Source organism: Schistocerca gregaria, chromosome 7 (assembly GCF_023897955.1).
Source record: "Schistocerca gregaria isolate iqSchGreg1 chromosome 7, iqSchGreg1.2, whole genome shotgun sequence".
Classification (NCBI taxonomy): domain Eukaryota; kingdom Metazoa; phylum Arthropoda; class Insecta; order Orthoptera; family Acrididae; genus Schistocerca; species Schistocerca gregaria.
This window is the reverse complement of record NC_064926.1, coordinates 419,849,591-419,875,857: the sequence shown is the minus strand read 5'-3', so window position 1 is coordinate 419,875,857 and position 26,267 is coordinate 419,849,591. Positions and strand designations below refer to the sequence as shown.

At 39.4% G+C, this 26,267-nt stretch overlaps 1 protein-coding gene across 2 annotated transcripts in view; it reads right to left on the bottom strand.

The window, feature by feature from the left end:
* Positions 1-26,267, bottom strand: part of LOC126281196 (uncharacterized) — a 239,262-nt gene that overhangs the window by 26,223 nt on the left and 186,772 nt on the right. For both annotated transcript variants that reach the window (XM_049979905.1, XM_049979906.1), the window contains exons 9-10: positions 16,991-17,125; positions 8,897-9,070 (exon numbers count right to left, since the gene is read on the bottom strand). In XM_049979905.1, coding sequence (XP_049835862.1) covers positions 8,897-9,070; positions 16,991-17,125 — 309 coding nt within the window. The remainder of the gene's footprint in view (positions 1-8,896; positions 9,071-16,990; positions 17,126-26,267) is intronic.

Genomic DNA, 26,267 nt, shown 5'->3' with positions numbered 1-26,267 from the left:
CACAGCCTGTTATTCCCAGTGAGTTCTTTTTCTACTGTCCTGAATATTTTTATTTTCGAAACATTTCTTGCTCCAGATTCTATCATGGCTCTTTCTCTGTTTCAGCCAAATTTGTATTATATTTTCCTGCTTCTGGTTTGTTATTATTATTTGTGCAGAATTTGACCTATTTTGTATCCCTTCAACAATACTCTCTAGAAAACTTCAGTGTACAATTCAACACATGTAACTGTTTCACCTAATCTATGTTTTTATACATTAAAGATATTGATAATCTAATTTTACTATTGTGAATTGTCACAAAGACCTTACAAATGATAGTTGTGGTTGCAACATTATTAATCATTCAGAGAAATATGTAATTTTTTATGTAAATGTGCCATTTTTTGCTCCAGTATAGCAGTACTTGAATGAGATAAATTCAGTGATTTGATTGTATTGTGTATCTGACTAGAGATTATATTTCAGACATGCAGTTTTTCCTCCTATTTTTTTCATAATAGGTTACATGTTCGAGACATGTAAACTACTTTCATTGTATACATGTTTATGTCACTCCATGATCCCATAAATTGTATCTCTTTTATGCCACCTTGTTTTGATAGTCAGCAGAAAGAGGAAAGTCGGGCATGAAATTTTCATGTGTTTCAGATTCTGCAGTCTTCATGACATTCAGTTCTTCCAAGGAGACTTTACTCTGGTCCCTTCTGCAAGAACAGCTGGTGCAAGCAGCCTTTTGGACCAGTTGATGGTTGTTGGCTATATTGACCAAGACTCAGATGCCAGTTGTTCTTCACTCCAATACCGTAGTAACCCACCAGTTACTACACTTACTGTCCACATGCAACGTAAGTCAGGCTACTACAGCAACACCAACATTTAAATGGTATGCCAGTAACTGCCCAAGGTGGCTACCAGGAGCAACCTGGACACCAACTGCCATCACCAGGCCCACCATGCATACGCATCACTACACCAGTGACACCTGACATACGCAGCGTCTTTATAGGGGCAAGTACCAGTCTTCCAGCCCTCAGTTGTTAAATGTGTTCAAGAGATGTAAACTACTTTCACTGTATTCATGTTTGTGTCACTCTATCATCCAATAAATTGTATCTCTTTTATGCCACTTTGTTTTAATTGTCAGCACAGAGAGCAATGTAAAGGGTCAAATTTTTGTCTGTTTCGGATTCTGCAATTTTCATGATGTTCAGTTCTTTCATGGAGGCTTTATTGTGGTCCCTTCTGCAAAAACAGCAGGTGCAAACAGCCATGTTGGAACAGTTGATGGTTGTTAGCTACATTGACCAAGTCTCAGCTGCCAGTTGTTCATCCCCCCACCCCACCCCCCTCCACCATGATGTACCTGCAGAAAACTGTGACATTTATCTGAAGTGGCTTTTCCAACATTTTGTGGCACTCTGGATGATCTGTATGGAGGTCTGTAAGGCTCTTTTCTTATTGTGAATACCTCCTCATATGTATCACTTATTGTGCCAATTAGCTCCTCTGAAAGAACCAGTGTCACTTTCTTTTGATGATATGTGTAGTTCTATCTCCTCCCATCACCATAAGCATATCCATGTTGTTCTGCAACTGTTGAATTCCACCAATGTTGCAAACATCTGCAGCAGTCATATCAAGCTTGTGTGCCCGAGCTTCATAACCTCAGTGATAAGTGTTGGTTCATCAGGGCTAAACCTCAGGAATCTTATGCATCTACATCTACATGGATACTCTGCAAATCACATTTAAGTGCCTGGCAGAGGGTTCATTGAACCACCTCCACAATTCTCTATTATTCCAATCTCGTATAACGCACGGAAAGAATGAACACCTATATCTTTCTGTAGGAGCTCTGATTTCCTTTATTTTATCATGGTGATCATTCCTACCTATGTAGGTCGGTGTCAACAACATATTTTCACATTCAGAGGAGAAAGTTGATTGGAATTTCATGAGAAGATTCCGTCGCAACAAAAAAGCTCTTCTTTTAATGATGTCCAGCCCAAATCCTGTATCATTTCCATGACACTCTCTCCCATATTCCACTATAATACAAAACATACTGCCTTTCTTTGAACTTTTTCAATGTACTCTGTCAGTCCTATCTGGTAAGGATCCCACACCCCACAGCAGTATTCTAAAAGAGGACAGATAAGTGTAGTGTAGGCAGTCTCCTTAGTAGATCTGTTATATTTTCTAAGTGTCCTGCCAATAAAACACAGTCTTTGGTTATCCTTCCCCACACATTTTCTATGTGTTCCTTTCAATTTAAGTTGTTTGTAATTATAGTACCTAGGCATTTAGTTGAATTTATGGCTTTTAGACTAGATTGATTTATTGTGTAACTGAAGTTTAATGAGTTCCTTTTAGCACTCGTGTGGATGACCTCAAACTTCTGTTATTTTGGGTCAACTGCCACTTTATGCACCATTCAGATATCTCTTCTAAATCATTTTGCAGTTTGTTTTGATCTTTTGATGACTTTATTAGTTGATAAGCGACAGCGTCATCTGCAAACAACCGACACCACAGTCAGAAACGCAATCATTCTTTCAACCCCAGCTAAGAAGATGCAACAACTTGCCCTTCAGTTTGAAGACCCCATGTTAGAAGAGGTCTTTTAAATATGTACATCTTTTGACATCTTCCACACCACAGACAGACAATTAGAGGTTCGTAGTGATGTCACCATTGTTGACAGCATGCAGTCCCGGTACATGGTGCCTACTAACATGCTGCAGTACAAACCAGCCAATTGGGCTGATGTGAACAAACACACTGTAGGAGCATGAACAGTAAATGCCACTACCTACATGTCTACATCTACATCTACATCTACATCTACATCCATACTCCGCAAGCCACCTGACGGTGTGTGGCGGAGGGTACCCTGAGTACCTCTATCGGTTCTCCCTTCTATTCCAGTCTCGTATTGTACGTGGAAAGAAGGATTGTCAGTATGCTTCTGTGTGGGCTCTAATCTCTCTGATTTTACCCTCATGGTCTCTTCGCGAGATATACGTAGGAGGGAGCAATATACTGCTTGACTCTTCGGTGAAGGTATGTTCTCGAAACTTTAACAAAAGCCCGTACCGAGCTACTGAGCGTCTCTCCTGCAGAGTCTTCCACTGGAGTTTATCTATCATCTCCGTAACGCTTTCGCAATTACTAAATGATCCTGTAACGAAGCGCACTGCTCTCCGTTGGATCTTCTCTATCTCTTCTATCAACCCTACCTGGTGCGGATCCCACACTGCTGAGCAGTATTCAAGCATTGGGCGAACAAGCGTACTGCAACCTACTTCCTTTGTTGTCGGATTGCATTTCCTTAGGATTCTTCCAATGAATCTCAGTCTGGCATCTGCTTTACTGACGATCAACTTTATATGATCATTCCATTTTAAATCACTCCTAATGAGTACTCCCAGATAATTTATGGAATTAAGTGCTTCCAGTTGCTGACCTGCTTTTTTGTAGCTAAATGATAAGGGACCTATCTTTCTATGTATTCGCATCACATTACACTTGTCTACATTGAGATTCAATTGCCATTCCGTGCACCATGCGTCAATTCGCTGCAGATCCTCCTGCATTTCAGTAAAATTTTCCATTGTTGCAACCTCTCGATACACCACAGCATCATCTGCAAAAAGCCTCAGTGAACTTCCGATGTCATCCACCAGGTCATTTATGTATATTGTGAATAGCAATGGTCCTATGACACTCCCCTGCGGCACACCTGAAATCACTCTTACTTCAGAAGACTTCTCTCCATTGAGAATGACATGCTGCGTTCTGTTATCTAGGAACTCCTCAATCCAATCACACCCTCTTGTTTCATACAGCATGATCAAACAGCCTATTGCCATTAATGTAAAAAGATAAAAATAGAAAGAAACTTCCACATGGGAAAAATATATTAAAAACAAAGATTCCAAGACTTACCAAGCGGGAAAGCGCCGGTAGACAGGCACAATAAAATAACACACAAACACACACACACACACAAAATTTCGAGCTTTCGCAACCGGCGGCTGCTTCATCAGGAAAGAGGGAAGGAAAAGGAAAGATGAAAGGATGTGGGTTTTAAGGGAGAGGGTAAGGAGTCACTCCAATCCCGGGAGCAGAAAGACTTACCTTAGGAGGAAAAAAGGATAGGTATATACTCGCGCGCACACACACACACACACATGTCCATCCATACATAGACACAAGCAGACATATTTCCGCTTGTGTCTGTGTATGTATGGATGGATATGTGCATGTGTGTGCGCGAGTATATACCTATCCTTTTTTCCCCCTAAGGTAAGTCTTTCCGCTCCTGGGACTGGAATGACTCCTTACCCTCTCCCTTAAAACCCACATCCTTTCATCCTTCCTTTTCCTTCCCTCTTTCCTGACGAAGCAGCCACCGGTTGCGAAAGCTCGAAATTCTGTGTGTGTGTTTGTGTGTTTTATTCATTGTGCCTATCTATCGGCACTTTCCCGCTTGGTAAGTCTTGGAATCTTTGTTTTTAATATATTTTTCCCATGTGGAAGTTTCTTTCTATTTTATTTACATCATCCTTAGGTAATTTTTTGGTTATGGTATTGGACTTACATTCAGGCAGTTCATATCCCTCTTCACTAATTTAGGTTTAGTTTTTCTGTGGTTTCCCTCCATAGCTTAAGGAAAATGCCAGGATGGTTACTACAAGAAAAATATGTCAAAATGTTTTCCCATTCTTTCCTAATCTGAGCTTGTTGTTAATGGGACATTAAATCTCATCTTCTTTTCTTGCTTCTGTGGTACTCTGGTGACATTGTTATTGGGGTAATGTCATTTCAAACAGTTCTTCATTAGAAAAATAATTGTATTCTTCAAAATATTGTATAATGAATAGAAATCTGACAATCTAAAGTTTTATGGGCATAATACCATCAATTAATTTTCCAATACATTTGATGTACATTAACACTGCTTCCAACACTATCTTAGGAAAGCCTTTTAGTGTTGAGACTGGCAAAAACCTTCTGAAGGATGTGTTATTTAATCCACCTTGAGAAAAACAGAGAAACAAAAATTTTTGTGTACATTTTCTCCCTAATCACTTGTCAGGCCAATGAAACAGTTGTATCTCTTAAATTTTTCTCAGTAAGAACTGTTATTCTTGAGTAAAAAATTGTATACTTCAAATTGAAAAAAAAAAAAAAAACCTCACTTGACACTTTCTTCTTGATGATTAATACAGCAAAGAAAATACACAAACCATTAATTTGTGAGCACTTTGTGAAAACTTATTGTAGGTGAAAAAAGATTATCAATATCTTTAATACATAAAAGAAAATGTGAAGTGAAAATGTCAAGTCCCTAACCCCAAATATCCAGAGGTTCCTACCACTGCAATTGCCCCCACTGTGAAATCCATCCCATTAACTCACCAAATACCAGTTACTTCAGTCCTACCAATGATAAATCGAACAACATCAAAGGCAGAGCCACCACGAAAATTACACATCATTTATCCAGTAACTTGTGTCCACTGCACAACATGTTGTATAGGAATGACAATGAATAAACTGGATAAGTGCATGAGTGGTCATAAAACAGCAGCTCACCTAGGGGCCACCCAGTACCTATGTATACTCCACAAACCACCACATGATGCATGGTGGAGGGTACACTTTATGACTACTACTCATTTTCTTTCCAGTTACATTAGCAAATGGTGCAAGAGAAAAATGACTATCCACAGGGTGATCAAAAAGTCAGTATAAATTTGAAAACTGAATAAAGCATGGAATAATGTTGATCGAGAGGTACAAATTGACACACATGCTTGGAAAGACATGGGGTTTTATTAGAACCAAAAAATACAAAAGTTCAAAAAATGTCCAACAGATGGCACTTCATCTGATCAGAATAGCAATAATTATATAACAAAGTAAGACAAAGCAAAGATGATGTTCTTTACAGGATATGCTCAATATGTCCACCATCATTTCTCAACAGTAGGTGTAGTCGATGAATAATGTTGTGAACAGCACCGTAAAGCATGTCCGGAGTTATGGTGAGGCATTGGCATCAGATGTTGTCTTTCAGCATCTCTAGAGATGTCGGTTGATCACGATTCATTTGCGACTTCAGATAACCCCAAAGCCAATAATCGCATGGACTGAGGTCTGGGGACCTGGGAGGCCAAGCATGACAAAAGTGGCGGCTGAGCACACAATTATCACCAAATGATGCGCGCAAGGGATCTTTCACACATCTAGCAATATGGGGCGGAGCACCACCTGCATAAACATCATACGTTCCAGCAGGTCTTTATCAGCCAGGCTGGGGATGATGCAATTCTGTAACATATCGGCGTACCTCTCACCTGTCACAGTAGCAGTTAAAAAACCAGAATCAAACATTTCCTCGAAGAAAAAAGGCCCGATAACAGTAGATGTGGTAAATCCAATCCATACCATGACTTTCTCGTCATGCAATGGAATTTCCACGACAGTTCTAGGATTTTCGGTAGCAAAAATTCTGCAGTTGTGGGCATTGACAGACCCTCAGAGTGTGAAATGAGCTTCGTTGGTCCACAACACGTTACTCAACCAATCGTCATCTTACGCCACCTTTTGAAACTCCCACACTGCAAATGCCCTCCACTTCACTAAATCGCCAGGTAAATGTTCATGATACCAATCCATTTTGTACGGATAGCATCAGAGGGTACACCTCAGTGCCAACCAAACAGTAGTGCATGGAATGCCCGTGCGATGTGCGACTGCATGAGGGCTGACTTCCCTGTGCATAGACGAACCCGCTACAGTCTCCATTCCTTCCTGAACTATCTCAGCAGCATTACGCCTTGTGCTCGGTCGGCCAGTATGGGGTCTATCGTGTAAACAACCCGTGACTTCGAACTTCAAAACCATTCTCACCACAGCTGCATTTGTCAACGGACCTCTACCTGTTCGAATCCCCTTCCTACGGCGATAGGATCGTAATGCTGAACTAGCATGTTCCCCATTCTGATAATACAGCTTCACTAAAAGCACCTTTCAAGGTAACATCAACATGCTTGTGTCAATTTTTAGCTCTCTATCTACATTATTCTGTGGTTTATTAAGTTTTCAAATTTATACAGACTTTTTTGATCACCTGGTACATGCCTCTGCTCAAGTCCTAATTTCTCTTATCTTGTCCTCATGGTCCTTAAATGAAATCTATATTGCCAGCAGCAGAATAGTTCTTTAGTAAGATGCGAATGCCATTTCGCTGAATATTCTCACTAGTATATCTCCGTAATATTGGCTTGCTGTTCAAACCTACAGCTAACAAATCCAACAACATGCCAGTGAGTGCTTTGATGTCTTCCTTTAATATCACCTGGAGAAAATCCCAAACACTCAAGCAGTACTAATATATGAATTGCTCTAGTGTTATAGATGAGCTAAACTTCTTGCAAAAAAACAAAGTGAATGACAGGCATTCTCTACTACTGTATTTACATGCTTGTTTCATTTCATATAAGTATACAATGTTGTGCTTAGACATTTAAATAACAAGACTTTGTACACTTTTTAGTTGCTGAACATGCTCTACAACATGACTCCATGACTACATTGGCAGCTACACCACACAGGCTACTTGGATCCTTCCACCCAGTACTACTTTCCTCAATCTCTGGAGTTGAGAACTTCTTTCCTTGCATCCGGACACCTTATTAGACTTAACCTCTGTTAATGCACAAGTCCTTCTCTTTTTTCATTATATTTTTACACATTTTGTTCATCTAATTCATAACTGCATTATTCATTTCTTCTTGTCTTACTCTGTCTTTGATTTTCTTTTTTCTTTCTTTTGTTTTTTTCTTAGTTAAGGTACATCAGCATAGAACGTAACTGCAGAGAAGGCACTAGAAAAGCTGCACCGGAAGACAGGCACTAGAATATGCACTCTTCTTCATCCTAACTGTTAGCTGGGACTTGTGCCTTACATTATTTACTTGCATGGAAATTGTATATAGTGAAGGACATTGATTATTTGCATATCATCAATTGCTTCTGACACTTCAGTGTAGAAGGCAAAGTTAAGTATCATCAATTCAATTACTGTAAACTCCATTAATATGATTTGCTTGTATGTTGCCTAACATCTGAGAAAACAGCTTTCTAGGCACACTATATAAGAGCAGTGGGCAGGATTCCACATAAATAAAAGCTGTTTTAGGCTTAATTTTGTTAGAACAGTTATTACTTAAAACATGAGTACTGACTCACATGTCAAAATGGCAGCATTTCATAAATGCTCTAAATGAGCATGGTGTTCCATGACACTTGGTACCCATGAACTGAGTGTCAGCCTAACTGGCAAGTAGAGAATCCAAATGAGTGGCCAGAGACAAACACAGAAGAAAGAGGGTGCAACACTGAAGAGAAACAACAAAACTAAAATGCAAGTGAGCATAGGCCCTCTATATAAATGTGAGGTTACCGGTAACATGACTGATTCTGGACACTGTGTGTCTGAACAAGGAAAGTTATGATTCTAGACACACTGTCCAATGTACATGATACTCATGCTGCTCACTATGGAGTCACAGATCACTTAGACTCTTGACTGTGAACAACTCCTCGTCTGACATGCCTTTGTCTGGCAGGGACACCAGAACATGTTTACATTTTAGAGACCCAAATAACTGTTGTTTGCTTAATAGGTGGACCATAACTCCAGTAATTTTTGTCTACAAAGACAGCTACCGCTAGGGCTTCAAACCAAATGATGAGGTATACAAAATGGACTGAAAATTGCAAAAGAAGAGTTACTACATGAAATGCTGCACTTTTAATTGTTCTTAATCCAACTTTTTTACACTTGATTGTTACTTAAAGAGAAAGAAAAAATTCGTACCTTCATTTCTTCAGAACTGACACTGGCAGGTTCTCTTGCTTTTTTTGCTTGCTTATCTTTTATATCTCTGAGTTCTTCTTTCAGCTGGTTTATTTCCTTTTCAAGTAGCTGTATTTCTGAATCATGTTTATTGACTGTTTCTTCACTGTGTGCCACTTTTTCTTGCAACTTAACCTGGGAAGAAATGAATTTATTACTGTAGTAAAAGTCACAGTCCATGGTGCTTAACCCTCAAGTGGTGCACCTCTGTATAAATTGGGCCACCCCCAAATAACAATGTATTGTACAATTTTCTTGTTGCTTCAACTAATCCACTGCTCACCTAAGCCATTATACATCCAGAGAACAGCTGCAATATAAAATAAAGGAAATAAAAGAAAGCTAGGTGGGAAAAAGTATACAATCCATGCAAGAAAAGACCCAGATGCCGGGTTAGTGGCACAATTTCACTATGAGGTAGTTCCCTACAAGATAATAAGCAACTGAGTAAATGACTGGCTGTGATCTGATACAACTGTGCTATTTAATGCTTCAAGTGTGTCATTACTGTGGGGTAACACTTGTACACAACATCAGAATGATATAATGAAAGTTTATTTTATTATCATTTACTTAGCAGTGATATAGTTCACGTAATGGAAGGTTATTTATCTTTGTTTAATTAAACCTGCTCATGTTATAAAAAGTGGCACACACACTCAAGGGTTAAACACCAGTTCTGCTCAGTAATTGATAAACAGAATTATCCATTCATCTTCACGAAGAACAATCAGGATAATACAAAAATAAATAAAATGCATATCCTATGAGACAATAAATACACTCAGTTTATACTAGGCAGATATTTAAAAGGATTCAATTAAATCTTTAATACAGCTGTAAAGATTCATAATACTCTGCAGGCCTTTCTTTTAATTCAGTAACCCATAACAATTTTAGCAGAAGTAATTTCATTCACAGAATCATTCATTCTGTATTCCAGTGTATCAACATGAATAAACATATATTTTTAAGAATATTCAGATGTGTTGTGTACAACATATTTTGCAGCAAACTGGCATTTGTGATTTAAGGTTACTGTAACACATATTATAACACATTGTGTTAAATTTAATTTTCCCTTTCAATAAGTGGTCTATATTGTCTGTATTTGTTGTAAAATAACACTACTTTTGAGCTTGTTAGCGATGACAAACTCAAAAAAGTTTCAGGAAATTAGTAACTTTTATCCCACATTTTTCTGTTAATTTAACAGAAATACCATTTTGTGCACTAACTGCTCCTGTTCCTAAAGAGAATTAGCAGTACTTTTACCTTAACAGAGCCAGGACTTAAAAGACAATCAGCAATCTTATTCTAAGTTACTTGTTTTCTGTTCTCTAAAACTTTGCACGAGCCACAAGGCACCCACTGTGAATGCTGTTCTCTGTCACAGGATGAATTATCTGACATTCATAAGCAGCTGAAAATTGTCCTGACTACGGTGAAATGCCTGAACCCCAGTGAATGGGTATGTTGGAACAACTTTCAAGAGTTGTACACTAGAGATACAAATGTACTCAAGTACCATCATCTTCCTGGTTATCCTGTCCCTCTATAGCAAGTGCAAGACCTATCACTATTCATATCCTTACTGTGAATGGCATATACTGGCGGGGCTGTACAGGAGTGACAGGGACCAGTGTAACTCACTGTGTTACACTCACCCCACAAACCAACAAGTTGGAGGTGCTGTCTTCCACTGAAACTGAAACTGAGCCAGTGAGTCTCATTTCACCTATTGGGAAACCTGATTTCCTCTGTGTCATGAGGAGTCCACTAACCACTGACAGTTAAACGTACAGTAAATAATGATATATCCTATAGAAATAGCAGCAAGGGATGGCAATGAATACCAAGTGCACTCAGTGTGTATGCCTGGGGACCTCATTCAATATGCTGAAGAAGCTGTTCTGGCTGACAATGAGGGAAGAGGATACAACCAACTTCAGACTGTGCTGTATGTTGGAACAAATGATGCTAGTCGTCTAGGCTCTGAGATCATACTTCAATCATTCCAGTGACTGGCAAATATGGTTGAGATGATCAGTCTTGCTTATGGAGTTTTAACAAAGCTCACAATTTGCAGCATTGACCCCAGAACTAATCACGGAACCATGGTTATGAGTTGAGTGGAAGGACTGAACCAGGGAGTCTGAAGGTTCTGTGATGAGCTAGGCTGTGACTCAGGACATGTGTAAAAAAGTTGAGAATTGTAGGGTACCCCTAAATGGGTCAGGTGTCTGCTACACTTCAGAAGCTGCAACTCAACTAGCTGACTGTGCATGGGGTACACACTAGTATGGTTTATAGATTGGTCAATGATAGCTGCAGGAGAAATGTCAGTATAAGATCCAACAAAATCCCCCTAAAGGAGAGAATATTAAAATCCTATTGATTATGAGCAAATTCAAATCCTAGTAATTAACTGCTGAAGCATGCACAATAAAGTGCCAGAGTTTGAAGAGGTCCTAAACAGTAGTGGAGCTCACATATTATCAGGTACAGGAAGCTGGTTAAAATCTGAAAGTTATACCAGTGAGATTTTTGAGGAAAATCTAAGTGTGTATCAAAACGACAGGCTAATGGCAAAAGGAGGAGGCATATTTGTCATATCAGACACAAGTTCAAATCCCTCAAGATATAAACTGAAACTGTGTATTAGCCTTTCTGGGAAAGATTCAGTGTCAAAAGTGGGCACAAATTTACAATCAGATCCTTCCATCAGTGCTTTGAATCACCTCCAGGTTCTAACTTAAAACTATATATAAACCCTAAGTTCACTAGTACTTAAGTTCCACAACCACTACTCCATCATCAGAGGTTACTTTGATCATTCAACAACCAATTGGGAAAATTACAATTTTGAAAGCGAAGAGAATGACAAGACATCCTGCATAACTTAATTAAATGCCTTCTCTGATAAGTACTTACATCGACAAAATTCAAAGAAAAGCTACTTGGCATGTTTGAAATAAAGATCTTGAGACAAATTCTTGGGAGAATATGGTGTCTAAAGAAGAAGAATCAACTATGAATTATATAATCTAATTAATGAACCAGACATCATCAGCTGTACTAAGATTAAAAGGCTGGAATAGGCAGGACCTGTATTGACAGCTAGTGAAGTACTGGTTACAAAGGTATACTACAATGCAGTGCCTACAGGAACCAAGAGAGTTGGAGGTTCAAAGCTACAAAGGGAGTAAGGTACCAGAGATGATGTAAGGAAAACTGTAATTCAGACTCAGAGAAGTTTGGCTGTACACTGGAAAGAATGGAATAATCTTCTACAGAAGGCTAAGGTTATCATGCTGATAATTATGATAAGTGCCTACAACAGACCATTCATAAGCCTACTCATAATGGAAATATATTAGATATAATAGCAACAAACAGACTTGAGCACTTTGAGGATGTCTACATTGAAACTACTTACAGAGAACAGTTGTAGCAACAATGATTACCAAAGTACAAAGGGCAATTAAAATGGGTAGAAGGATTTATATGTTTAGGAAACTAGATAAAGAGGCAGTAGAGTCTGTAGAGGACAGGATAAATTTCAGTTATAAAGTTTGCAATATTGAAAACTAATTGCGCCATATGATACAGTTTTAGATTAGACTGAACTGGAATTCTTCCACCAGCATTCAGAAGACAACATTTCAACAGCATCCAGAACTTGTGCCAAGGAGTACATCCCACTTTTCGACTCATATTTCAACATTTTGTGTGGCCAGTCATGGAAAAAGACTGTGAAGAACATATAATGGCATGTTTGCAATACAAAGGTGTAATGTGTCTTGTCATGTACATGCCCAAATTGGTGACTTTCCACATACAAAAGTATGTTTCACCCATGTGCATCTACATGTTGTGGGATCAGTTCCTCCATCGAATGCTCAATGCTGACTTTTCACAAAGATTGATCATTTTACCTGCTGGCCAAAGTCAGTGCAAAATGATAATATGACAACTGAACTGCTAGCCTCTACCTTTACATCTGTGTGGCTAACAAGGTTTGGTTGCATACAGCATATCATTACTGACCATGGACAGCAGTCTGACTCAGACCTATTCACACAACTTACCAAGTTTTGTGGGTATGTTCACCACAAGACCACCAACTACCATCCTACTACCAATGGCATGGTTAAACACTGGCATTGTTCCTTGAAGGCAACACTCATGTGCCATGAAAACACGTGGGCTCTTCCAATGGTCCTACTGTGATAAACCTTTAGCATTTCTTACATTTATATTTTTGTCTTCTTTAAAGGCAAAGACAAAGGATGAAGCAGTAGCCCAGCATAGAGCCTGTGCCTACCGTCATGCATTTTTGATTTTCAGTTGTTAAAAACAGAGGAGTTTTTCTTGCACCAGTAGTAGAAGGAAGGATTCACACTCAGCTAGAAAATGAGTGAGAAGCATGCCATTTTTTAGTGAGTAATTGTAGACCGCCATTTTGGGAGTCGCTATGAATAAGTGAGGAGTATGTGTTTCCTATGTGCACCGTTTAGAAGAATACAGTATTGTTTTATTAACAGAAATGATGTGTGAGTTATTATTTCAAATAGTACTATAATAACAAGAACTGAAGCCCACCTGTGTACTTCGGAAAATTATGAAGATTCGATAAGTTCAATAGGAGCACGGTCAAGACTTCGAAGGTGGACACAGTGACCAGTCATAGAATTATAGAAAAGTGTAAGCACAAATCAACAGCAGAAAAAAACCTACTTTGCCCATACAAAATAGTATGAACTAATAAGAACTTATTTCCAGGCATAGCTCAGCTTATTGTGCTTGTCATTCATGCCAAAAAATGAATCTCATTAATTCAATACATTTTAAAAAGCCTCACATTTCAACATTTTATTATAATTTGTTTCATTATATTATACTATTCAACCTACAAACAACTTATAAACCTGACATCAATTCTTCAGCCATGGAATTGACCTATAGAGAGACATTGCATCGGCATGGTGAATTCATTGATGCTGATATACTCCAAACTTCCTCAAAAGACCAGCCAGATTTCTTATGTTGTCTGTGGGACCATGTCACGCAGATCCATCCTCCACAGGCACATTGCTTTGTTACATGCGTCAGGACCAGGATACTCCTCGAATGTCATGCTACACACCAACGGTGTAAAACAACCCCTGCAACCTCCGTACACTGGCCCATATCAAATGTAATGGAGAAATATGCAGCCAATGGACATACTGGTGAATGGCAAGTTAACAACCATATACATGTTTCAAGAGGCATCACTGTCCACTACCCAACAGAGACATCAGAACCTGACTGAACAAGAGCCCAGCTGCAAGTGCTACCACTGCTGGAGCCACCTGCAGAACATCTACTGATGCGGATGACCAGCTCCAGATGCCCCGCTCTGGATGCTGTGCCCCTTCCCTGCCCATTCCTTTGATACTGATGCTACCCTTTCACTGAGGGGGCTGAAGTGGCATCTGATATGCAGCTGCTACATGCTAGTCTGGAGAAGAGAAGTGTTTGCATAGTGCATGTATGTGCACTGTCATGGGGTGTAACAGCTGAATAGCAGCTGACAAGGTATTGTGTAACCCTTTGGTGTAGTATCAATCAGTATTATGAAGCTGATTGGTTCGAATTACACTGACCCAACATGATCATGTAGTCTACACATTCCTCATTAACTGTCTATAAGAATGGATCAAAACAAAAATCTATTAGCAGCTACTATTACCTCTTTCAGTTTCAAAATGAAATAATAATAATAATGAGACGATGAACTTTTGTGGAATAAAACAATCTTACATAATGTGTGAAATAATAACTAACAGAAATGCTTATATGAAATACTACCAATTTTAACAGTAGTATTTACCCAGGTTCACAAGTGGGTTAAAATTCATAGTAAAAGGACATAAGAATTAGCAGCAGAAGTTGGAGTATGCCACAAAATTGTGCTCCACATTCTGCAAGACATTCTGTTGTACTGTAGAATTACATAATGTTGTCTGAGGTGCATCTATGGAACCTCTATGCCGTCACACGGGATTTGCGGGGTCAGTACCAAAGGGAAGGTAATGGCTTTCTTCGACACATTGTCATTATCAATGAAACCTGGACACGCTCATATGAACCAAACATGAAATGCATATCCAGTGAATGAAGGATCCTGGTTCTTCCCATCCACAGAAAATGTGCATTACACCAAGTGCTGTGAAGATGATGTTCATTGTGGTGTATGACATTGATGGGGTAATGCTGCATCATGCTGTACCACCAAGGATGATGAGAGACGCTGCCTACTACTGCACATTCCTGTAACACTACCTTTGTCCAGCACTCAGGTGAAAGTTAGGACATTTCATGAAACCCCATCATTTACCAGGACCTCTTGCTGGCAATGGAAGAGTCTAGAACTTCCATAATATTCACCCAACATGACTCCCTGCAATAACCATCTCTTTGCCAAAGTGAACGAACCACAGAGAGGGATCTGTTACAACAGCAGAGAAGACATTATCCATGCCAAAGGGCATTGAGAATACAGGACATCAACGGAAGTCGACATGCAGAAAGTATGTGATGCCTTCTGGACATTTGGCAGAAAGCTACAAATAACAGAGGCAATTTTATTGAAGGTGTTTAGCTATAAGTATCTCTGTCAATAAAGTCACTTCAGAGAAAAATAATAGTTCTCACTACTTTCTATCCAGCCCTCATATTTGTGTGTGTGTGTGTGTGTGTGTGTGTGTGTGTGTGTGTGTGTGTGTGTGTGTGAGTTCAACACACTATTACAATAAGAGGTTTGATCAAAAAGTAACAATAACTTTTTTTTTCGAAAAAATCTTTGTTTATTCATCAACATCAATTGTTTTCCCTTCAAAGTTATCATCCTCAGACAGAATACACTTGTGCCAGTGCTTTTTCCACTCTTGGAAGCACTTCTGGAACTCATGTTTTGTTATGGTGTTCAGCTCCTTTAGCAATTCTGTTTTTATCTCATCAATGGTGGCAAAAGAACATTCTTTCATGGTTCTCTTCAGCCTCGAGAATAGAAAGAAGTTTAATGAGCCCATGTCCAGCAAATACAGTGGCTGAGGCAACATAACGGTTTTGTTTTTTGCCAAAAAATCATGGACAAGCATTGAGGTGTGAGTGGGAACGTTATCATGATGCAATGTGCACGAGAAGGAAGGAACTCATGATGGACTATCCCATCATAAACAAAGAAAACAGTGAGAAGACCCTTCACATGTAATCAAACTTGTTGATTTTTTTTCAGTCTTGACTCTTCAGGCAGATTGCATTGGGATGATTTGGCCTTGGATCCAATGTCATACCCATATAACCATGTTTCAACACGTGTTATAACATTCTTTACATGTTATGGATTGTTGTCAACTTCATTCAACAATTTCTCGGCAATGTCTACGCAACTTTGTTTTGGGTCAAAAGTCAACAGTTTTGGAAGAAACTTTGCTGCTACTTGTTTCATTCCCAAAAAACCAGAAAAGACTGCTTGGACTGAGCCACAGGGTATGCCAACTTCATCAGCAGCCTCTCTAAGGTGATTTGGTGATTTTCCAGAACAGTTTTCTTTACTTCTTCCACTTTTTCATCAGTGACTGATGTGCTAGGGTGTCCAAGGTAGTCATCATCTTTAACATCTTTTTAATCCTTTTCTAAATGTTTATATCACTTGTAAACTTATCATACTGACAGTAGATTCACCAAAACATTTCAAATGTGGTGCTACACTTTATTCCATTTTTCAAGCTAAATTTAATGCAAATTCTTTGATCCATCTTTTACAAAAGTAAAAATTTGCTGAGCACTTGAAAACACATACAACCTTTTTGACTGACAACAATAAACTAAACATTCAAAACAGCTGGAAATGCAATCATCATTAGGAACATGTTTACCAACAAGATAAAAACAATTGAAAATCGGGTATATAAAGCCCGTGAAACTAAAAATTTCATGTTAGTTCTTGATCACTTCTCATACACAGCACACAGCACACAAAATTATGCTTAAAAATTCCCATACCTTTTCTGTTGCCAACTGATTGTTGTCCTTCTCAAAACGTGCTACCCTCTCTGTGGCCTTTTTATTTTCTTCTTCATTAGTGGTTAGTCTACTAACATAGGATTGCTTGTATTCTTCCATGCAAGACTGCATATCCTACAACAAACAGATAAGCAGGACAGATTTCATATTTTAACAAAACTGATAAAAAATCGTTTGTACTGTGTCTGACATAAATAATTCAGGTAATAAAATTAAATACTCACTAACAGACAAAAAAAAAAGTGAAATGCTCAGAAGGGGAGGAGGAAATGAAATAAGACTTCATTGTCTGAGATGGTATGTCATGTCACATCTCTGATTACACAACTGAGGCACAATCACAAAGAATGTGGCAGTATGAGCCCACATATCAGTATGATGTTGCATCCCCTCTGGCCTGGATGCATGCACTGATTTGATTGGAAAACATGTTATAAAGAAATTGTATTGTCTCTTGAGGCAAGCTGGCTGACAAGTAGTACAGTTTTAACACCAAAAGGGTTTTATACTCAAACAAATGTCACATATAATTACAAAACATGTAGGAAAGCTAATTGAATAGTAATAGCGAGTTTTTCAAATCTCATCTAGGAACAAGAAAGGCAGGATGTTTCTAGTGCTGACAACATGACAACAAATATAATAGTTTCCTTAACACATTTCTCATGCTCTTTGAGAGTTGCCTTCCATCATAATGCTCTAAACAGGGTACTAGTAGTAAAAGGCAGCCTGGGTGGCTGACTAGTGGCATAAGGATATCATGTAGAACAAAGCAGGAATTATATCAAAATGTCAGAAGTAGTCACAATCAAGCAACAGTATCCCATTACAAACAGTACTGTAAGGTGCTTAGGAAAGCAAATAGTATGTGGTATGCAAATAGAATAGCTTATTCACAGGATAAAATTAATACCATGTGGTCAGTTGTGAAGGAAGTATTTGGTCAGCAACACAAGGTCGATGATATAGTCAGTTCATAGTAAAAATATTTCTGTTATTGATAAATCAGATATATGTACAGTATTTAACAATCATTTTCTGAGCATTGCTAGTGAATCAAATAAAAATTTAGTTTCTACAGAGAAGCATATAACTCTCTTGGAAAATGGCTTTCTGAGATTGATGTCTGAAATACTCCTCTGTGATACAGAAAAGGGGGAGATTGAGTCAATAACTAAATCACTGAAGACTAAGGACTGTCATAGATATGAAAGAGTGCCTAGCAGAGTATTAAATTACTGTGCTGCACATGTTAGTCCTGTACTTAGCCATATTTGTAAGTTTTCCTTTAGGAATAGTCAGTTTCCTGAACGATTAAAGTACTCAGTAGTAAAGCCACTTTATAAAAAGGGAGAAAGGGATAATGTAGACAATTTCAGACCTATTTCTATGCCATCAGTGTTTGCTAAAATTATTGAAAAGGCTGTGTATGTAAGGATAAGTGATAATTTTATGTAATATAATTAGATATTAAATGTACAGTTCAGCTTATAAGTCATTTATAGGATGGAGATGACCTTCAAGCTGTTCCCAAATATTTTAATTGTGCTACTCTCTCTGTAGCCTTTTTATTTTACCCTTCATTACTTGTTAGTCTACTAATGTAAGCCCACTGTGCCTCTCCAAAACACTGGAAGAATGGGTCCTGTGCCAGATCGTTGATATACTCACTGGTAATTGTCATCCAGTGTAGTGTAGAACCATGATTCATTGTTGAACACAACGTGTTGCATCTCATCAGAAGCCCATGTCTTCCAGTCACAGCACCACTCCAAATGTGGCTGTTTGTGTTGTCATGTTAATGGCAGCCGATGTGTGGAATGCTAATTCCTTAGTCCAGCTGTTGCTCATCTCCAATCAAAGTTCTGAGATAACACAGATTATAGCAGTATGTCCCTTACTTGTGTTCAGATGGCAAACACAGATATAAAGGGGATACAGTGTGCTTGGTGCAACACAATGCCTCAATCCTCCCTTGTGGTGGTCAGATGAGATCAACTGGAACCTTAATAACAGGTATTCCTCTCCTCACAAACCTATTCAGTCCAACACTGGGTTACTCTCACATCCAAATGGCCCACAAATGTGGATATTACATGCTTCCCCCAATGTAGGCCCACAAAGAGGCCTCTTTCAAACTGTCAGGCACTGACAGTGCTCTCACAAGAGTACATGCCATCTCTGTGTTCTTCACAGTGATCACTCAGCATTTGACATTTTTCACGCACCTTATGTACTCTAACAGGCCAGGTAACACTAATGCACTTTTGTGAACATTTGCCTGTTACAGAGAACTGCAATTCTAATTATTTACATACCCGACAATGGTGTGTACATGTATGACGTTACATTGACATCTGATCATGTCTCCTGAGTGCTTCACTTTTTTGTCAGACAATCTATATTGGCAAAAGTTAGACAAAAAATGGGAAATTACCTAAGGAAAATTAAGGCTTTGTTAGCAAACAGCTAAATTATAAACAGCAGAAATCAGGTAGCCAATATATAATTCTCTAATTAAAATTACTCTGTGATTGACAGATCGCAGTGGTGGGAGACCATGTTGAAGGTATTTAACAGCCAGCTATACTTTATGATGTGCCACATTGAGAGCATGAGATGCTCAAGGAAGGACTACAATTGGATGGTAGCAGGATTCTACCTCTTGACTAACTGAAACGTCAATTACAAAGTAACTTTAATCAAAGTACAATAATCACTTCATGACAGTAGGTTGCAAGATAAAGCAGTAGAATACACACAAGAAGCAATGCCAAAGCCACAAAATAGCCAAATCATCATTACTGCAAGCTCTATCAGAAAAACTGAGAACAAACTAACTCCTTCAAAAGTGAAAACTCTCAAAGAGCTGATAATATCTCATGTAGATCACTAAAATCTTGATCTTTGCATATATAAAATGTTCTCAATCACACATGCAATACATCATTATCTGAGGGTATATTTCTGGATAGACTGAAATATACAAGGGTCGTTCAGTAACTAATGCCCACTTTTTTTTTCTCAAAACATATTTATTGTTAAGAGTCAGAATTTGGTGACAATATACATCAATATGTCTTGTCCATGTCATATTTTTCTCCGTAGTCCCCATCATGTTCTATGGCCATATGCCAATGTTGTGGAAGAGCATGTATTCCTTGCCGGTAAAAGCTCTTGTCCTGTAGGTGTGGCCATGTTTTCACTGCATGACTGACATTCTCATCATCTTCAAAGTGTGTTCCCTGTTAGAGAATCTTCAAGCAGCCCAAACAGATGGGAGTCCGAGGGTGTCAGGTCTAGACTGTAGGGTAGATGAGGCAATGATGTCCAACCCAATTTGGCGATGTGTTCCTGGGTTCTCAGACTTGTGTGTGGTATGCATTATCACAGAAGCACTTCCAATGCTGACCAACAACTGTAGAGTCAATTGTCCAGTTGTGATGCACCAGTCAGCGTGAATAATGGCATCCGCACTATGTAGCATGTCTGGAGCAGCGGCTGTGGCAGGACATACCGAGTGTGGCTGATCATGGAGCTCTGTTTCTGCATTTCCTGAGGTTGTAACTTTCTTTACCCATCACCCAACTGTACTTCTATCAACTGCAGCATCACCATACACTGCACACAAACATTTATGGATGTTCACCATGGTTTCCTTTCTGCACATATGAACTCAATAACAACACACTGCTTGTAATGTGAGTTGTATGTAGGTGCCATTTTGACACTGTACTATGGGTCTGCCATCTGCCGGAACGGTTCAAAACTTGACCGGTGCACAGGACAAACATCAAATGTGAAGCACCGACAAGGACATTTGTCTATGTATATTAACGGCTTTTTTTAAAAAAATGTGGGGCATTACTTATGGAATGACTATTGTATTACTGTCAGACTGCTTTAGAAGAATGCTAGTAATATTAGCACATTGTTTATGACCTTTCCAAAGATAGTGGAAAAGACTATGTACCGATACATACAGGGTGTTTCAAAAATGACCGGTATATTTGAAACGGCAATAAAAACTAAACGAGCAGCGATAGAAATACACCGTTTGTTGCAATATGCTTGGGACAACAGTACATTTTCAGGCGGACAAACTTTCGAAATTACAGTAGTTACAATTTTCAACAACAGATGGGGCTGCAAGTGATGTGAACGATATAGAAGACAACGCAGTCTGTGGGTGCGCCATTCTGTACGTCATCTTTCTGCTGTAAACGTGTGCTGTTCACAACGTGCAAGTGTGCTGTGGACAACAAGGTTTATTCCTTAGAACAGAGGATTTTTCTGGTGTTGGAATTCCACCGCCTAGAACACAGTGTTGTTGCAACAAGACGAAGTTTTCAACGGAGGTTTAATGTAACCAAAGGACCGAAAAGCAATACAATAAAGGATCTGTTTGAAAAATGTGACGGATGAATGTGCTGTTAAGGTAGGGCGACTGCGTACGGCAACCACAGAGGGCAACGCGCAGCTAGTGCAGCAGGTGATCCAACAGCGGCCTCGGGTTTCCGTTCGCCGTGTTGCAGCTGCAGTCCAAATGACGCCAACGTCCACGTATCATCTCATGCGCCAGAGTTTACACCTCTATCCATACATAATTCAAACGCGGCAACCCCTCAGTACCGCTACCATTGCTGCACGAGAGACATTCGCTAACGATGTAGTGCACAGGATTGATGACGGCGATATGCATGTGGGCAGCATTTGGATTACTGACGAAGCTTATTTTTACCTGGACGGCTTTGTCAATAAACAGAACTGGCGCATATGGGGAACCGAAAAGCCCGATGTTGCAGTCCCATCGTCCCTACATCCTCAAAAAGTACTGGTCTGGGCTGCCATTTCTTCCAAAGGAATCATTGGCCCATTTTTCAGATCCGAAACGATTACTGCATCACGCTATCTGGACATTCTTCGTGAATTTGTGGTGGTACAAACTGCCTTAGACGACACTGCGAACACCTCGTGGTTTATGCAAGATGGTGCCCGGCCACAACGCACGGCCGACGTCTTTAATTTCCTGAATGAATATTTCGATGATCGTGTGATTGCTTTGGGCTATCCGAAACATACACGAGGCGGCGTGGATTGGCCTTCCTATTCGCCAGACATGAACCCCTGTGACTTCTTTCTGTGGGAACACTTGAAAGACCAGGTGTACCGCCAGAATCCAGAAACAATTGAACAGCTGAAGCAGTACATCTCATCTGCATGTGAAGCCATTCCGCCAGACACGTTGTCAAAGGTTTTGGGTAATTTCATTCAGAGACTACGCCATATTATTGCTACGCATGGTGGATATGTGGAAAATATCGTGCTATAGAGTTTCCCAGACCGCAGCGCCATCTGTTGTTGACAATTGTAACTACTGTAATTTCGAAAGTTTGTCTGCCTGAAAATGTACTGTTGTCCCAAGCATATTGCAACAAACGGTGTATTTCTATCGCTGATTGTTTAGTTTGTATTGCCGTTTCAAATATTCCGGTCATTTTTGAAACACCCTGTAGAACAACTAGACTCTTAGCCCATGATAAAACACTTAGACAGTCTTGTTGTTGTTGTTGTTGTTGATGTGGTCTTCAGTCCTGAGACTGGTTAGATGCAGCTCTCCATGCCACTCTATCCTGTGTAAGCTTCTTCATCTCCCAGTACCTACTGCAACCTACATCCTTCTGAATCTGTTTAGTGTATTCATCTCTTGGTCTCTCTCTACGATTTTTACCCTCCACACTGCACTCCAATACTAAATTGGTGATCCCCTGATGCCTCAGAACATATCCTACCACCAGATTCCTTCTTCTCGTCAAGTTGTGCCACAAACTTCTCTTCTCCTAAATCCTATTCAATACCCCCTCGTTAGTTATGTGATCTACCCATCTAATCTTCAGCATTCTTCTGTAGCACCATATTTCGAAAGCTTCTATTCTCTTCTTGTCCAAACTATTTATTGTCCATGTTTCACTTCCATACATGGCTACACTCCATACAAATACTTTCAGAAATTACTTTCTGACACTTAAATCTATACTCGATGTTAACAAATTTCTCTTCTTCAGAAACGCTTTCCTTGCCATTGCCAGTCTACATTTTATACCCTCCCTACTTCAACCATCATCAGTTATTTTGCTCCCCAAAGAGCAAAACTCCTTTACTAATTTAAGTGTCTCATTTCCTAATCTAATTCCCTCAGCATCACCCAACTTAATTTGACTACATTCCATTATCCTCGTTTTGCTTTTGTTGATGTTCATCTTATACCCTCCTTTCAAGACACTGTCCATTCAGATCAACTGCTCTTCCAAGTCCTTTGCTGTCTCTGACAGAATTACAATGTCATCGGCGAACCTCAAAATTTTTATTTCTTCTCCCTGGATTTTAATACCTACTCCGAATTTTTGTTTTGTTTTCTTTACTGCTTGCTCAATATACAGATTGAATAACATCGGGGAGAGGTTACAACCCTGTCCCACTCCTTTCCCAACCACTGCTTCCCTTTCATGCCCCTCGACTCTAATAACTGCCATCTGGTTTCTGTACAAATTGTAAACACCCATTAGCTCCCTGTATTTTACCCCTGCCACCTTCAGAATTTGAAAGAGTGTATTCCAGTCAACATTGTCAAAAGCTTTCTCTAAGTCTACAAATGCTAGAAACGTAGGTTTGCCTTTTCTTAATCTTTCTTCTAAGATAAGTCGTAAGGTCAGTATTGCCTCACGTGTTCCAATATTCCTTCGGAATCCAAACTGATCTTCCCCGAGGTCGGCTTCTACTTGTTTTTCCATTCGTCTGTAAAGAATTCGCGTTAGTATTTTGCAGCTGTGACTTATTAAACCGATAGTTCGGTAATTTTCACATCTGTCAACACCTGCTTTCTTTGGGATTGGAATTATTATATTCTTCTTGAAGTCTGAGGGTATTTTGCCTGTTTCATACATCTTGCTCACAGGTGGTAGAGTTTTGTCAAGACTGGCTCTCCCAAGGCTGTCAGTAGTTCCAATGGAATGTTGTCTACTCCGGGGGCCTTGTTTCGACTCAGGTCTTTCAAAGCTCTGTCAGACTCTTCACGCAGTATCGCATCTCCCATCTCATCCTCACCCACATCCTCCTCCATTTCCATAAAATTGTCCTCAAGTACGTCGCACTTGTATAGACCCTCTATATACTCCTTCCACCTTTCTGCTTTCCCTTCTTTGCTTAGAACTGGGTTTCCATCTGAGCTCTTGATATTCATACATGTGGTTCTCTTCTCTCCAAAGGTCTCTTTAATATTCCTGTAGGCAATATCTATCTTACCCCTAGTGAGATAAGCCTCTACATCCTTATATTTGTCCTCTAGCCATCCCTGCTTAGCCATTTTGCACTGCCTGTCTATCTTATTTTTGAGACATTTGTATTCCTTTTTGCCTGCTTCATTTACTGCACTTTTATCTTTTTTCCTTTTATCAATTAAGTTAAATATTTCTTCTGTTACCCAAGGATTTCTAGCAGCCCTCGTCTCTTTATCTACTTGATCCTCTGCTGCCTTCACTACTTCATCCCTCAAAGCTACCCATTCTTCTTCTACTGTATTTCTTTCCCCCATTACTGTCAATTGTTCCCTCATGCTCTCCCTGAAACTCTGTACAACCTCTTGTTCTTTCAGTTTATCCAGGTCCCATCTCCTTAAATTCCCACCTTTTTGCAGTTTCTTCAGTTTTAATCTACAGTTCATAACCAATAGATTGTGGTCAGAGTCCACATCTGCCCCTGGAAATGTCTTACAATTTAAAACCTGGTTCCTAAATCTCTGTCTTACCATTATATAATCTATCTGATACCTTTTAGTATCTCCAGGGTTCTTCCATGTATACAACCTTCTTTCATGATTCTTAAACCAAGTGTTAGCTATGATTAAGTTGTGCTCTGTGCAAAATTCTACCAGGCGGCTTCCTCTTTCATTTCTCTCCCCCAATCCATATTCACCTACTACGTTTCCTTCTCTCCCTTTTCCTACTACCGAATTCCAGTCAGACATGACTATTAAATTTTCGTCACCCTTCACTATCTGAATAATTTCTTTTATTTCATCATACATTTCTTCGATTTCTTCGTCATCTGCAGAGCTAGTTGGCATATAAACTTGTACTACTGTAATAGGTGTGGGCTACGTATCTATCTTGGCCACAATAATGGGTTCACTATGCTGTTTGTAGTAGCTTACCCGCATTCCTATTTTCCTATTCATTATTAAACCTACTCCTGCATTACCCCTATTTGATTTTGTGTTTATAACCCTGTAGTCACCTGACCAGAAGTCTTGTTCCTCTTGCCACCGAACTTCACTAATTCCCACTATATCTAACATTAACCTATCCATTTCCCTTTTTAAATTTTCTAACCTACCTACCCGATTGGGTGATCTGACATTCCACGCTCCGATCCGTAGAACGCCAGTTTTCTTTCTCCTGATGACATCCTCTTGAGTAGTCCCCGCCCGGAGATCCGAATGGGGGACTATTTTACCTCCGGAATATTTTACCCAAGAGGATGCCATCATCATTTAATCATACAGTAAAGCTGCATGCCCTCGGGAAAAATTACGGCCGTAGTTTCCCCTTGCTTTCAGCCGTTCACAGTACCAGCACAGCAAGGCCGTTTTGGTTATTGTTACAAGGCCAGGTCAGTCAATCATCCAGACTGTTGCCCTTGCAACTACTGAAAAGGCTGCTGCCCCTCTTCAGGAACCACACGTTTGTCTGGCCTCTCAACAGATACCCCTCTGTTGTGGTTGCACCTACGGTACGGCTATCTGTATCGCTGAGGCACGCAAGCCTCCCCACCAATGGCAAGGTCCATGGTTCATGGGGGGAGGTAGTCAGTCTTAATTTGGATTTTTAAATTTACAGACTGAAAAATAAAAAATTTAAATGACACATACTGTCAACTGATATTTACTGTGACTTGTCAAAAGCATTTGTTTTGGGTTCACAATATTCTTAGACAGAAGCTCAAATATTATAGTATTAGATATCTTGCTTGTAAGTAGTCTCGATCCTGTCTAAATAAAAGAATGCAGTGTACAAATAATGGAAGGAGTGAAAGTAACAACTTGCTGTTTAGGGTTGAGGCACTGAGTGATTGATTGACACAAAAACAATACTGGTACTGAGAATTTTGATAGGTTTAGGATGAAACCTTCTTCATAGCTATAGAAAACACACACGCATGTATGTTTAAAGCTTTGAAGAAGGATTCACATGAAAGTTGG